We start from the raw sequence: 16,056 nt of genomic DNA on the forward strand, positions 1-16,056 counted from the left end.
TGCCAGGAACCGGAAGCCAGGGTTATAAAGTAAAGGAAGCTGAGGCCTTGCTCTGAGTTTTCCTCTTCCCTTTCTTCCCGCCGGGTCTTTTCAACCTCAAGTCGATCCGTTGCCTACCGATCTAGCATTGGTTTCGCCATGGCCCTCAGCGATGCTGATGTGCAAAAGCAGGTGAGGGACTGGGGTTGGGTCTCGCAAAGCCTCGGCGTCCGTCCCTGCGGTGGTGAGTTGGAGCCTTGCTCAGGGAGGGCGGGGGCCTTGGGCAGCCCTGATGCTGTAGGAGGGTCCGCTGCCCCAGTTCCCCTGATCCTAGCGATCTATTTGCGGGAGGGAGATTTGCCCTGCAGCTCATGTGACTGCTGCGCGGGTCTTGCCCGCTGCCCCTTTGGCCTGCGCGCCGCCTCCCTGAAGGCCCTGCCTCTTTCTTCCCATCTCTGCAGTCCTTATTTCCCCGGGCTGTTCGCTGTGCTTAGTAGGACAGAGATCTGTGCAAGAATTGAAAACAGCCTCTTCACTTTTAACCCTGAGGGAAGGGCTCACGGTTTACGGTAGAAAGAATCCGTGCCTAGGGGAGAGACCTTCCAACCAGTGTTCTTTTGAGGTCATTCACTTTATGCTGTTAATCTTTAGGCTGGGGGCGTCTCTTCTATCATGAATTGTAATGGCTGGTCTCCCACTAGTTTGTTAATATTTGTCAAGTGCAAGACCTCTTTTTCTTACAGTTATGAGCCCCAGTGGCTAACAGTGACACAAAGGTGAGTCAGGGTTTATAAAAAAAATTGTTATGGAAGTCGTGAACCTACGTCAGTTTTGAAAGTGTATAATTATTCCTGGGAAACTGTTTAGTTTTTAAAAATGTACCATACCTTCAAGTCCGTAGGTATTAGGAATATTATAATGCAGAATCCTCTCAGGGAAATATAGTAGCAGTTTATAAGCCTATAACATGAGAAAAAGTGTTTTCCATTTGTCCTGCCAATCGATATCCTGAAACCAGAGTCCTTGCATTTAGTAGTAGTCAGAGAAGGAAGTTTTTAAGACTGCAATTTAATCTGCACATAGTTTAGAGAACTAAGCCTACTTTTTTCCCAAGTATTGTACTGGGAAAATTATCTGACTAAAAGCACACTCACTGGCTTATGAATCTCCCTAGATGAGCAATAAAACATTTTTTTCCTTGGATGTTTCCATTTCCTTGAAAATGTCTTTCATTTTTTTCTTAACCTAATATGCACTAGGAAAAGGGGAAATCCTCATCATTTTACGGTTCTCGTGCTAAATCACAAAGAGGAAATAGGGATGACAAAAATAGCATCTATGGAGAAATTTAAGAAATCTTAGCAATATTCTTACAGAACAATGAGATTTCTGAACATTTATCACTGCTTCTTCTGGCTTTTGATATAGGAATATCTTGATGCAGTGGAAAAATACAGTGTCCTCCATGTACTCTTAGTAGTCACAATGCTAATTCTCTTCTGCTTGTTCCTTCTCTTCTCCCCTTGTTATAATATGTTGAAGACTAAGGCCTCCACAGGGAAAATATAGTGTACAGGTAGAGCAGTGTATTTCCTTGGAATCTAGACCACGATTATTTTTTCTTATATAAAATTGAAAGAATGAAGAAATCTTGTCTGTTGTCTGTCCTTCTCCTTGAGTACAGTGTGTTTTGTTCACTGTATTCTCGCTGTGAATAGGCCAGCCACCAAGCACATAGTAGGTACTTAAAAATCCAGGATTCCTTGACTTCCCCATTATATTAAAATATTTGTGTATCCTTTGCTTTTTTGTCTGGGGAATATGGTCATTTATTTCATCAAATTTGTGAAGCAAGCTGACTCCAAAAGCCTTAATTGCTGGATTAGCAGGCAAAAGAAAAGTATTTTTTAAAGGTCAGATTTTTCTGTTATAGAGGTAAAGTTAAAGGTCCGTCCTTAAAGGGTTGACTATTTCTCTTGAAACTCTTAAGGAACATGATCATGTTGACTGTAAATAGGCTTTGCTGATCTAGGTTAAAATTAGTGTGTTTTGCTCTAGGCTATGCTGATCTAATCAAATCTTGGTAGCCAAGGGTCCAGCAGAGTAATAAAGGCAGATACAGGTTTGAATCAGAGTTCACCTTCAGAAGCCAAACATGTCTTGTAGCATTTATAAATACCAGTTTTGATTACTGTATCTAGTTAAACTACTTTTAAAATTCCAGACAGTAAGTACAGTGAGGCTTCAAATAGAACTTGTAGAGCCACCATTCCTTAACCATGACACCCCCACACACATACCCAAGACCGTGGGGGCTAATCTTTACAGCATGGTCAGTGATTTTTCATACATGTAGCTCTGGATAAGGTACCCTAAATATTTCAAGGCTCAAGATTGTGTAAGTATTGTGTTGTCTGTAAAACAGGCTCTGATTATCATAATTTTGGGGCTGCTCAAAAGTAGGGTAGGAACAGGATGGCAGCCGTGGAAGTCGAAATGCACTAAGGAGTATGTAACCACTCTCCTGCTGAAAACTAAAAAAGGAAAAGTAGAGTGGCTTCCAGGAATTTTGATAAAAGAATGAATCTGTCTCTTCTAAAACCATACTATATTTTCTTTAAGACTTTGATACCATAAAGTTGTATTCTTTTTTTTAATTTTCACTTTTTATTTCTACTTCTTATTTAAAGTCAACAATAAAGTCACAATTGTAAAATGAATGCATTTAAAAACACAAAATGTACATTTCAATGACAAAAAAAATGCAATGATCACGAAAATCTACTGTACATCTTGCCAAGATCAAAGAATGAAAGACAATATGAAAAGGTCATATTTCCTTAACAGAAACTCTCTCCGAAATAGTAAAATCATTTAAGTATTCTTAAATATTAAATATTCTTATCATTTAAGTATTCTTAAATATTAAGTATTCTTAACTCACTTTTTAAGAAAATTATAAGAAACATAAAATTTGCCATCTTAACCATTTTTAAGTGTAAGTTCAGTGGTGTTAAGTATATTTGCATTGTTGTTGAAACAAAACTTATTTTGTACACCTATGTATACCTTAGATTTATGATACCCTTGTGTTACATGGAAAAGCTGCTATAAGAATTGTACTCCTTAGAAGGCCTGAAACCCCCAGCAGATTCTCATTCATTCACAGATGTTTACTGAGCACCTATTAGGGTGGTAGTTTTTCCATATTCTGGGTTTACACTGGTATAAAAGACAGACAAGGTCCCTATACTCATAGAGCTTACCTTTTCATGGAAGAATTAATGAACAAGCAAAATTAATTAATGACGTAGAGGTCCTACATAAATTTTTAGCTTTTTTTTTCTTTTTGGATTTCATTACTTCTTTCAGATAGAGCCCGTATAAAATGAAACTGCCATCCCCTCCCCACTACAAGTGAGTTTGATTAGCTGTTTGTTTAGATTTTCTCCTGAGTATATTTTATATCTGCCACTCAAGAAGATAGTTCATTTATGAGTCTAAGTTGGATCAACCACCCCAAGCTCCATCCAGAATTCTTCAGTGGGCTTTATTCTCCAGTTGTAGCCAATAATCTAAAACCCTTTAACAGGTTCCTAGCCTCATAATCCACTTGAACATAGGGACAAGTAAGCAAGCAATTATGAATATATGTTTAGGTTCTATGGCAGAGGGGGGTCAGAGTGCTCTAGGTGCATGTGACTGAGAGGTTCGGGAAAGATTTCCCCTAAGGAGATGATAGTTATGCAAGTTGAGGCCCAAGAAGCTAGCTCGGTGAAGAGGGGAAGGAAGAATGTTTCAAATGGAAGGAAGAGCATGCCTAAAATCTTGGAGATGACAAACAGAATGGTGAACTCATGGACCTGAAATAAGTTTAGTGTGGCAGGTACTAAGTCTTAAGAGTGGTGAGTAGTGAAGAATTTGTTTCATATGATGCTTGAAAGGTAAGCAGTGATAAGATCTGTACCTTCTAAGATCTTTATCTTAAAGGTGTAGGGGGGATAGAGTGTTGCACAATAAAATAGAAATTTGAGAGGATTTCTCGGCTGCAGCATAGAGTAGATTAGAGGGAACAAGACTGGTGGCAAGGAGACAAAACTGGACGCTGTTGCAGTAATTCAGCTGAGGGATGATGGCAAGGACTGTGGTAGTGGTTCAGAGGATGGAGAGATGTGAACAAGTTGAACAACCATTAAGAGAGAATTGATAGGAGTTGGTGATATTTTGGGTATGAGAACTAAGGTAAGAAGAAGAACCAAATTATTTCATTTGTCCTTGTACTTAGTGCCTACCGCATAACATGGATTCAACAAATGATTGATCATTGAATGCATCAGAAAACATACCATGTTTTCTTCTCTTGCTGAATTAAAAAATAATCTTTTTTTCGTTATAGATTAAGCATATGATGGCTTTCATTGAACAAGAAGCCAATGAAAAAGCAGAAGAAATAGATGCAAAGGTGAGATCAATTTTCTAGTTTTAAGAAGTTATCAAAATTTCATATTGTTTTGCTTTGGGGCTTCATATTATTAGTAAAATTGTTTAACAACACACTGCATAGGACTAATAAGAATATGTATGTATCTTTAATGTTAAAAAAAAGTCAAGGCCCGGCTCTTGACCACATTTTATAGGCAGTAATCTAGATCTTTTAAACTCCAAATTCTAGGCCAGGTATGGTGGCTCATGCCTGTAATCCCAGCAACTCAGGAGGCTGAGGACAGAGGATTGCTTGAGATCAGGGGTTCAAGACTGGCCCAGGCAACATAACAAGATCTCGTCTCTAAAAAAATTTTTTTTTAAACTAGCTGAGGGCCAGGCAAGATGGCTCACACCTGTAATCCTAGCACTCTGAGAGGCCGAGGCAGGAGGATCTCTTGAGGTCAGGAGTTCGAGACTAGCCTGAGGAAGTGTGAGACCCCCTCTCTACTAAAAATAGAAGAAAAAATTAGCCGGGTGTGGTGGTGCTCGAGTGTTGTCCCAGCTACTCGGGAGGCTGAGGTAGGAAGATAGCTTGAGCCCAGGAGTTTGAGGTTGCTGTGAGCTAGGCTGATGCCACAGCACTCTAGCCTGGGCAACAGAGCGAGACTCTGTCTCAAAATAAATAAATAAATAAAATAAATTTTTAAAAAATTAGCTGGTAATGGTGGCATGCACCTGTAGTTCCAGCCACTCAGGAGGCTCAGGTGGGAAGATCCCTTGAGCCAGGAATTTGAGGTTACAGTGAGCTATGATGATACCACAGCACACCAGCCTGGGTGACAGAGTGAAACCCTGTCTCTAAAAAATAAAATAAAATTAACTCCAAATTCTGTGTTCTTTTCATTAGCCCACTAATAAGCAAATGGATTAAATTTAGAATAATAATTTTTTTTGTGAACGGAATCTTCTATCTAATTATATCCTTTGTAACTGGGTACTATTATCCTTGATCAAATATTAATTTCCTGGTTCGTTGTTTATAATTAAAATCACTGGTCTTTCCTTTTGAATAAATTAGAAATAGTCTTCAAAAATGAGTCACAATAAATTTTCTGCTTTACATATGGAATAAGTGATCAGAAGCAAGTACTCCTGGTCACCAGCTGCTTACAATAAAACTGTTCATCAAAATCTGGTGTAATGAATTAATATTAACTAATTCTGTAGGCAGAAGAAGAGTTCAACATTGAGAAAGGTCGGCTTGTGCAAACCCAAAGACTGAAGATTATGGAATACTATGAGAAGAAAGAGAAGCAGATTGAGCAGCAAAAGAAAATGTAAGTGGTTCCTGGTCACAGTACTAAGCTGAGGAAGCTTTCCAAAGTCACTGAGAAGCTGTGCATAATGGCTCATGACTGTAATCCTGGGAGGCTGAGGCCAGGAGTTTGAGACCTGTCTGGACAACATGGCAAGACCCCATCTCCACAAAAAATAGGAAAATTACCCAGGCATGGTGGTATGTGCCTGTAGTCCCAGCTACTCAGAAGGCTGAGGCAGGAGGATCGCTTGAACCTGGGAGTTTGAGGCTGCAGTGAGCTGTCTCTGATGATGCCATGGCACTCTAGCCTGGAAGACAGAGTGAGACCCTGTCTCAAAAAAAGAAAGTCACTGAAACAAAGCAGGTGTTTGGAAGTCAGGCAAATGTGGGTTCAGGTCTTAATTTGACCACCAGCGACTTATCTGACAGTCGTTTAACTTCTCTCTTTCTTTCTTTGTGAAAATGGAAGCCTCATAGGATTATTGAAAGATTAAATTGCAATAACTGATATGAAAGTACTTGCCATGTGGTGAGCACTCAGTATTTTCTTATCTTTGAAAATAAGTTGGTAGAAAACATTGAATGTATTTCAGGTCATTAGGAAGAGAAGTATTTGTTGTTTATCAAATCTTCATTGTACATACACAGGAAACTATATATTTCTCTACAGTTTTTGTTTTTTATTCTGTACTAATACTATTTTTCCATACATTTTTCAGTCAGATGTCCAATTTGATGAATCAAGCAAGGCTCAGAGTCCTCAAAGCAAGAGATGACCTTATCACAGTGAGTAATTAGCCCCAATAGTTATAAAATTATAAAATGTTTCTTTATTTGCCTACTATAGAGGATCATCAGTTAACATTAATTAAGGAATTGAATAATTTTTAGAGAGAAAGCATTTGTTTGGCAAATCATTAGACTAGTTATTATGATAAATACAAAAATGAGTAAGATCCCAGCTATTCGGGAGGCCGAGGTGGGAGGGATCGCCTGAGCTCAGGAGTTCCAACCCAGCCTGAGCAAGAGTGAGACCCCGTCTCTACTAAAAATAGAAAAATTAGCCAGGCGTGGTGGCACATGCTTGTAGTCCCAGCTACTCGGGAGGCTGAAGCAGGAGAATCGCTTGAGCCCAGGAGTTTGAAGTTGCAGTGAGCTAGGTAAACGCCATGGCACTCTAGCCTGGGCAACAGTGTGAGACTCTGTCTGGAAAAAAAAAAAGGGACTTGATTTTACTGTATCCCTAATACTTAGTATAGGGCCTACCACCTAGTAAGCATTCAAATATTTAATAAATGAATTAATGAATCTGAATTTTAGGGGTCAAGTTTTCTTGTGATCAGGGTATCTCCCCTGCCAGGTAAGTAGGGGGGGGGTCAAGTTTTCTTATCCATGACACTTAAAATTTTCTTCTGAAAGCCAAACCAGTAATTACTTATATATTTACATAGATTTAAAGCCACTTACACAAGTACATCCAATAAAAAATTTAAATAAAATTTTATTTAAATTTTTTAAAAAATTAGAAAAAATAACTAATAAAATAAAAATAAGCTAATGAAAAAAGCAGGGCAAAGAGAAAATAAGAACAAGAAATAATAAGTTAAAATTAGAAGTGATGTCAAATCTATTAAACCAGTGGGTTGTCTCATCTGGTTACAAAAGCCAGGTATGCCATTTAAGACAAGTGTAGCATCAGAGAATATAAATATCCTCAAAAGCATTTCTATAATATATTAGATGATCTTTCTTAGAATCCATCCCACATTTAATATCATTAATCTTCAAAAAAAGAAGCATATGGCCAGGTATGGTGGCTCACTCCTGTAATCCCAGCACTTTGGGAAGCCAAGGTAAGAGTATTGCTTAAGGCCAAGAGTTTGAGACCAGGCCGGGCGCGGTGGCTCACGCCTGTAATCCTAGCACTCTGGGAGGCCGAGGCGGGAGGATCATTTGAGCTCAGGAGTTCGAGACCAGCCTGAGCAAGACTGAGACCCCATCTCTACTAGAAAAATAGAAGCAAATTAGCTGGACAACTAAAAATATATAGAAAAAATTAGCCAGGCATGGTGGCACATGCCTGTAGTCTCAGCTACCCGGGAGGCTGAGGCAGTAGGATTGCTTGAGCCCAGGAGTCTGAGGTTGCTGTGAGCTAGGCTGATGCCACGGCACTCTAGCCTGGGCAGCAGAGCCAGACTCTGTCTGAAAAAAAAAACAAAAAGTTTCTGAAGTAGACAGACTACATTCATCACTTGATATTTGGAATCCTTGTATTTTGGGTTTAAGGTCAACTGGTTTATTTTTACCATTGGGGGAAGAAAAAGGTTCTAATGACAGAATAAGAGAGTTAGTGTAAGTATTTCTCTGCAAATAACTCACTGTAGGTGGTCAGTCTTTGTTTCCAGGTAAACAAAAAACCAAATTGGGTATACCATCACTGTATTTAAGGCTGTAGAGGGGAAGGGCCACCATTCTTATTATATAGCGTGCTGGGTAATGCTATTGAGGTCTTTGTCTATTTTACTTTTTATTAAAAATTGGACCTTAAAGTGAGTACTCCTGATTTTTAAAAAATCTTGTCATATTGGCACTTAATAGGCATCAAAATGAGTAAATGTCTGCTTGAAATTAGATGTGTGAATGAGTTTCTGACAGACCCCACCAGGAAGGATAGTCACTAACCTCGGGTAGAGAAGATGTGAGTAACGGTTGCCCTGCGCCGCCGGTGGCATGTGTTCCAGCTGACCCTTCCCTACCTAAGCCTGGGCAGTCAGAAGTTAAACTGGGAGGCACTGTCACGTTTTGGAGTCAGTTCTGGATTTGAGTCCCAGCTCTCACTTGCTCATTGGCTTACATGCTTTATATACTTATATTACTTTAGAGATATAGACGGTATTTTATAATGGTTAAGTTGTGTCCATGGTTTACTGTTATACATGACAGTTGTCACATACCATTGCCACCACAGAAGTGTCATGACAGTGGTCATCTATTTTAATGAACTGCTGTGTTCTGATCTGAGAATAGTGAGGCACTTGGTAAATAAGACATTATATTTTTAAATAGTTAATACATTGACTTGGTACTAAACCCAACAGGTAAAAGAGTGCAGTGAAAGTCTCACTTGCCCTGTTCTCTAAGTACCTGCTGTTACTGCGGAGCAGGAGCTCCTGCAGGTGCTGCATACCTGTGGTTCCCAGGGGGTGAGGATCGGGGTGACTCTCAGAACCAAAGAAGGGGCTTTTCAACACAGAGGGCCGCTCGCTGCTCTCCAGCCTCTCTTCCCAAGTCCTGATTCACCTCCGTAGGCAAGCATGCATCTCTCTCTCTCCTCCTTAAAATACCAAAAAAATATAACTTTCCAAAGATCATATATATTAAGTAAAATAACCTATATAGAACACTTAATATAAGTAAATATACCTGACACTGTTAGGTGGCCAACAATTGAATTCAGGGCAGTATCTGTCCCTTTTAAAAGACTTGAGTTTTCTTTTAGCCAGTAAGCCAATAAACAGTTCTTACTTAACAAATAATTTCCAGTGTATTCTCGATATGAGATGTGTTTCCTGATAGTCCTTTTTAGTTTCTATTTTAGGTTTTGTTATAGAAGTCAATGTTTATTAGAGATAAATTAGAAAATACTAGCATAAAGAAAGTTGAGATTATTCATATTCCTACCTCCTAGAGGTAAATTGTTGGTATTTTGATCTACATCCAGACATTATCTATTTTTTCTAATGAAAAATGGAATCATCTTGTAAAATTGTCTTAACAGTTTGCTTTTCAAAGCTATGTCATGTACATCTTTCCATGTCAGATGTGTAGGTTTTTGAACCAATTGAGACCTGAGCTATTTTTCTGTTAGACTGTGAACTTCCTGGGAGCAAGGATGGTGTTTCATGCTTCCTTGTATCAGTGTACCTAGCATAGCCTCTGCTTTATCATACATCTCGGGGAATGTGTGTTGAATGAAAACCGTAAATGTACAGCTACTGGGCGTGAGCCAGGACCAGCCTCGGGATGGGTTCTGAGCTTGACTGCCCAGATGTGTAGGTAACTTTTTTCGTTTCCAATCTTTGTAGGACCTACTAAATGAAGCAAAACAGAGACTTGGCAAGGTGGTAAAAGACACAACCAGGTACCAGGTGCTGCTGGATGGACTGGTCCTCCAGGTAGGTACCCTTACAGGCCAGGTCTACCATTTATAGCCATAGTTTGGAGAAAATTTACAGGATCTATTAGAGACCAGCTCTGTTTTTCCTGTTTTCTCATCTTAGTTTTTTTGTTTTTACTTGCTACCTTGTCTAAAATGTGTGCTGCATAGGAGGATAGTATTATCTGTCTGGTTAGATAAGACTTCCAGGCCTACTGCTCTTTTATAGTCTTTTTAGTCCTTTATGATTCAAGGGTCAAATTTGCTTGCAAGGCCAACTTTAAACTTAAGTGTTAGTAATTTGATTTTACCACTTAAAATACTTGCTTTAGATATTAGGGTTCAGACCAAATACTTTATACATTTTAATTGTTTACTGCTGGCACGTGAATCCTTATTTTACTTACATTAATTACATTAATATTTGTCCTCAACCTGGTTGAGATAAGACTTCCGTATGAATTTTGTTTCGACCATCAAAGCATTTGTCTGGTTTGTGACAGAAAGATGATCTTTCTGCATTCTCATATGGTATATGCCATCTTTTAGAGGAACTTACCGGTGACGTTTTTCCAAACTAGATGAAAGAACTATAAAAACCTTTCATTTTGCTATCGCTTTATTTTATAGTTTGCATTTTTTTACTAATTGTATCTGATTATTTCCTATAGGGTTTGTACCAGTTGTTGGAGCCCCGAATGATTGTTCGTTGCAGGAAACAGGATTTACCTCTGGTAAAGGTAAAGCACTTAGAAGAAGAAATCTCTCTCTTTTTTTTTAAACATCAAAATGTTAGGATCAAATGTGTGTTCTAATAGATAACAGCTCAACCATGGGATTTTTTTTTTTCCCAGACCAGAGTCTCGCTCTGTTGCCCAGGCTAGAGTGCCGTGGCATCAGCCTAGCTCACAGCAACCTCAAACTCTTGGGCTCAAGCAATCCTTCTGCCTCAGCCTCCCGAGTAGCTGGGACTACAGGCATGTGCCACCATGCCCGGCTAATTTTTTCTATATATTTTTAGCTGTCCAGATCATTTCTTTCTAATTTTAGTAGAGACAAGGTCTCGCTCTTGCTCAGGCTGGTCTCGAACTCCTGACCTTGAGTGATCCTCCCGCCTTGGCCTCCCAGAGTGCTAGGATTACAGGCGTGAGCCACTGTACCCGGCCTTGAAAGAATTTTAACACATTTTAGGTAGTACTTTAAGTATTCTTAAGTCTCTAATTTCTTTCTTTAAAAGAAGTCAAGTTGCCATCCAAGCTAGTACGCATTCTTTCTAGGAACTTGGTAATACCATAATATTAAAATCAAATAATAAAAGTTACACCTCCTAGATTGGAGCACAGATAAATTATGCCATCTTAAAGAGGTGACCTATTACCAGACAAGCAAGGCTTGGCTTTGATGTCATTCAGTATATTCATTCACATACGTAGAGGAGGAATATGGGTGCCAGAAGCGATTGGTCAGCTCTGATTCTGTTATCAATTAGATCTTCAAATTAAAATCCTGCCATGTAGCTTGATTTAGGGCAAGGATGTGAGTGCTCAGTCACCTGGTAATTACATTTCTTATTTTATGAATTAATACATTTATGGTATATTTGTATTTATAATTATATTTATTATTGTCTCTCTAAGTAACTTGTCCACTAGCAAAGAAAATGTGCCAACCAGAAAACATAGATATTCATTCTCCACTGTAATAAATTGTGATTCTAGTTTATAAACAATCTCAGTAACTTGACTTCATGATTGTGCTGACAGTCTCATATATGACCCCGTGAAACAGACATTCACCAGAGTGATATCATTCAGTGGAGGGAGGTCTTAGATGACAACTGGCCCTCACTAGATGACACCATACTTCTGGGTAACAAGCAAGCTTTTTCTTAAACTTCTGTCAGTGTCCAGTGTCAGTCATTAGCTCTCCAAAATGGGGCTATATTATATTTGAGAAGCAGAGAATTATTGAATATATGCATCAATTTGTTCAGCAAGTAATACTGCCAGAGAAAATTATTAAAGTTCCTTCAACTCCTTCAAGAAAATGTTGTTTACATGGCTAATTGAGTGTGCACATATTTTTCAAAGACAGGACTTTCTTAAGAGAAATGTGAGTTGTATGTAAAGAAAAAAAAGACTTTCAACTAATTATTCATTGTTTTTTTTCCTCCAATGAGCTAGTTTTTTTAAACTGTGGTCAAATATACATAACATAAAACTTACCATTTTAAGTGCACACTTTTATTGGTATTAACTACATTCATGTTGTTGTGCAACCAGTACCACTATCCATCTTCAGAACTTTTTCATCTTCTCATACTGAAACTCTGTGCCTGTTAAACAGTAAGTCCCCATTCTCCCTGTTTTATTCCAGGTGCCTCACATAAGTGGAATCATACAATAGTTTTTCTTTTGTGTTTGGATTATTTCATTTAACATAATGCCTTCAGGCTTCATCCATGTTGTAGCATGTGTCAGTATCCTTCCTTTTGAAGGCTGACTAATATTCCATTGTATGTATACACCACATTTTGTTTCTCCATTCATCCATCCGCGGACACTTAGGTTACTTGTCTTTTGGCTGTTGAGAATAATGTTGCTGTGCACATGGGTGGACAGATGTCTGTCCTGCTTTCAATCTTTTGGGAATATACCCAGAAGTGGAATTGCTGGATCATATGGTAATTCTGCATTTAATTTTTTGAGGAACTGCCATGGTATTTTCCACAGTGGGTGCACCATTTTACGTTCTCACTAGCAGTGCACAAGGGTTCCAATTTCTCCACATCCTCACCAACACTTGTTGTTTTCTGGTTTTTTGATAATAGCCTTCTAGTGGGTGTGCAGTAGTGCCTTTCTTTCTCTTTTTTTTTTTTCTTTTTTTTTTTTTTTGAGACAGGGTCTTGCTTTGTTGCCTGGACTGGAGTGTATTGGTGTCATCATAGCTCACAGCAACCTCAAACTCCTGGGCTCAAGCAATCCTCCTGCCTCAGCCTCCCAAGTAGCTGGGAATACAGGTGTACATCACCATGCTGGGCTAATTTTTTTTTTTAATTTTTTGTAGAGACAGGGTCTTGCTTTCTTGAACATATTGTCATCCAGACTTTTTCCCCCCTCCCTTCTCTCTTTACTTTACTCAATCCTTCTAATGCTCCTAGTTGGGGTGATAATGTAGCTTTCTCCTGCTGGTTCACGTTTCAAACCTGATATCTGCCCTGGTGTGTTTAATCAACTGCCAAGCCCTGTTGATTCTTCACAGAAATTGCTGACATCTCCTCCCTCCTGCATGTAGGATCTCATTTTATCTCATTTTTCCTTGGTGGCTGTGTCATTTTACATTCCCACCAGCAGTACATCTGTTCTTTTACTTGAAATAAATGGAAATATTCTTGCTTATGTAGTTTGTTGATTTTTTTGATACCTGCTCCATAGTTTCTGTTAATGCCACTCATTGTTTCCTGTTTTTCCAGGCTGCAGTGCAAAAGGCGATCCCTATGTACAAAATTGCCACTAAAAATGATGTTGATGTCCAAATTGATCAGGAGGCCTACCTGCCTGAGGACATGTAAGGAATATTCCTGCTGCTAACAGCTTCTCTCCCTGGGAGAATACCCTTTATATGGGCCTTTATTTTAAAGCATGTTTTTTCCAACGCACTCTTAACCACAAGAATAGAGCCATGGTTGTGTTCTACTTGGAACTGGTGCTGTTTTTCTGTCAGTGCCCTGTTGTTGTTCTCCCTTGTAAACCAGCTAAATATACTCTAAAAGTCTAGTTTATGGTCACTCCATTCATTTTGCAGAGGTTGCACCCAGAATTTAAACCCGGGTCTAGATCTCTCTGTTAGATTCTGAGGAAAATAATTCCTGTTTCTCAGAGGTTATCCAGAACAAGAATTGTTACTGTGTATAGCTAATAATTAGGTTCCTTGGAGATGGAATTGCAAGTACCAGTGGTACTTCTACTGACTGTGAGGAAATGACAGAACATTTCCAGACCAGTATCACTGGTCAATTGCATGCATCGGTAGGCAGTAGAACCCCTGACGAGGTTAGCGCCTGGGTCATCTTTTCCATCTCACCTGCCTGTCCGGTGCCATCGCGCCACACCATTGACTGGCACTAAAGAGGGTCCTCAGGACACATTATGGACTTACTTGATAGAGTATCACAGTTAGGACTGTAAGACCTAGATTTGAGTCCTGGCTTGGCCTTTCACTAGCTATGGGACCTAGAAACTGAATCCATCATCTGTAAAATGGGATCTATGCTTTTTGCTGTTTTGTTTCATGAAGTGAAGAAGAAAGATGAGGTAGTATGTGTGAAAATGCCTGATAAAGGGAGAAGGTATATGCTCGTGAACATTATTGTCAAATTTAGGTTTGATTTCTATTCTGCTGCTTAACTAGCTGGGTGATCTTGGACTCTGTATTCAATCCCACTGAGTGCCCTCGTCCATTTAGTGCTTCTGTAACAGTACCTGAGGCTGGGTAATTGATAAAGAGGTTTATTCGGGTTATAATTCTGGTGGTTGAAAGCTCAAGGTTGGGCAGCCGATCTAGTATGTGCTGGTGGGGTGTGGGCGTGTGCAAAGCTCATGTGGCGAGGAGGAAGCAAGAGTCTAGGAAGCAAACTCATTTTTGTAACAGGCCACTCTCTGGTGACTAATCCAGTTCTGTGAGAGCTAGAACTCACTTCCAAGGGATCTAATCTGGAGAGATCTGCCCCCAGTACTCAGACATCTCCCAACACGGCCACATTGGGAATCAAATGGCCACACTGGGAATCAAATGTCAGTATGAGTTTCTGAGGGGCAAACTGAAACCATAGCGCTGAGCCTTGGTTTCCTCTTTTTTTTTTTTGAGACAGAGTCTCGCTTAGTTGCCCGAGCTAGAGTGAGTGTGGTGGCGTCAGCCTAGCTCACAGCAACCTCAAACTCCTGGGCTTAAGTGATCCTGCTGCCTCAGCCTCGCGAGTAGCTGGGCCTACAGGCATGTGCCACCATGCCCGGCTAATTTTTTTCTATACATATTTTTAGTTGTCCAGATAATTTATTTCTATTTTTAGTAGAGACGGGGTCTCGCTCAGGCTGGTCTCGAACTCCTGACCTCGAGCGATCCACCCACCTCGGCCTCCCAGAGGGCTAGGATTACAGGCATGAGCCACTGTGCCTGGCCAGTTTCCTCCTCTTTAAATTGGAATGGTAGCACCTACCTCAGAGAATTCTTGTTAAGCTTAAATAATGTCTAGACAGCCCTTAACACAATGCCTGGTACAGGCTCAGGGCTCAATATACAGTTATTCCTCTGTCCAAAAATCATTGTGGAGATTGAGTAAAGGGTATATAAAACATTTAGTTTAGGGCCTGGTAAATAAAGGTTTTATCAAAGACCCAACTGTTCCTTATCTGAACCGTTGGGGCCGGATGTGCTTTGCATTTCAGAGTTTAGAAAAGTAATAAAGTACATATTTGGCATGTTATGTAATATTCCCACAGGGTCTGAAGCATCCCCCCCACAATCAAATATACTAGTATTTCTGAATGGAAATAAGAATATTCACACTACGTGGGAAATAAAGATTTGCTAGACATTTGCTGCCGAGTGACTGACTCTAGAGGTCAGTTCAGCTTTTAGAGCCACATGAATTCAATTTTTTTTTTTTTTAGAGCTTTTTGAAATTCAGAATTGTAGATAAGAGATAGTGGACTTACTATTGCAAATTTAATGTGGCATTTTAAATATTATTGTCTGGACAATTACTTCATCATTTTATTTGATGTCTTTAAGCCTGTTTCCCTGTTATAAAACAGTGAGGACAGTGACTCTCATAGGGTTATCGGAAGCGTAAGTGAGAAGTGATGAAAAGCCCTTGGCTTCACATTCAGGGGAGCCCGGCACTCGGCGGACATCCTCCCGTGGTAGCACTCTTCCTTCCCTCCCCTCGCTGCTGGACGAAGAATTGTATCGCAGGCGGTGGGCCAGGATTTCCGCAAACAACTAACCATGCCCTTATGAAGGATACAGTCTGGTTCCAGAAGCCAAAAGTAGATGAACTATAGAAATGGCGGGAGGAGAAGGGGGAAGTGGACTAAGAAAATAATATTAATGTCATAGTCCATGAAAATTTGTGAAACCTTTCCCAGCCTGTGTCTGATAGCCTGCTTATTTCAAGAAA

At 39.7% G+C, this 16,056-nt stretch overlaps 1 protein-coding gene across 1 annotated transcript in view; it reads left to right on the top strand.

Annotated features, from left to right (window-relative positions):
• ATP6V1E1 (ATPase H+ transporting V1 subunit E1) overlaps positions 1-16,056 on the top strand; it is a 20,024-nt gene continuing 3,968 nt past the window's right edge. Inside the window, exons 1-7 of the mRNA XM_045554636.1 lie at positions 1-171; positions 4,376-4,441; positions 5,632-5,741; positions 6,442-6,508; positions 9,808-9,897; positions 10,550-10,618; positions 13,351-13,445. Of these exons, the coding sequence (XP_045410592.1) occupies positions 139-171; positions 4,376-4,441; positions 5,632-5,741; positions 6,442-6,508; positions 9,808-9,897; positions 10,550-10,618; positions 13,351-13,445 (530 nt within the window). The 5' untranslated portion in view covers positions 1-138. The remainder of the gene's footprint in view (positions 172-4,375; positions 4,442-5,631; positions 5,742-6,441; positions 6,509-9,807; positions 9,898-10,549; positions 10,619-13,350; positions 13,446-16,056) is intronic.

This window comes from Lemur catta, chromosome 6 (genome assembly GCF_020740605.2).
Source record: "Lemur catta isolate mLemCat1 chromosome 6, mLemCat1.pri, whole genome shotgun sequence".
NCBI classification, from domain to species: domain Eukaryota; kingdom Metazoa; phylum Chordata; class Mammalia; order Primates; family Lemuridae; genus Lemur; species Lemur catta.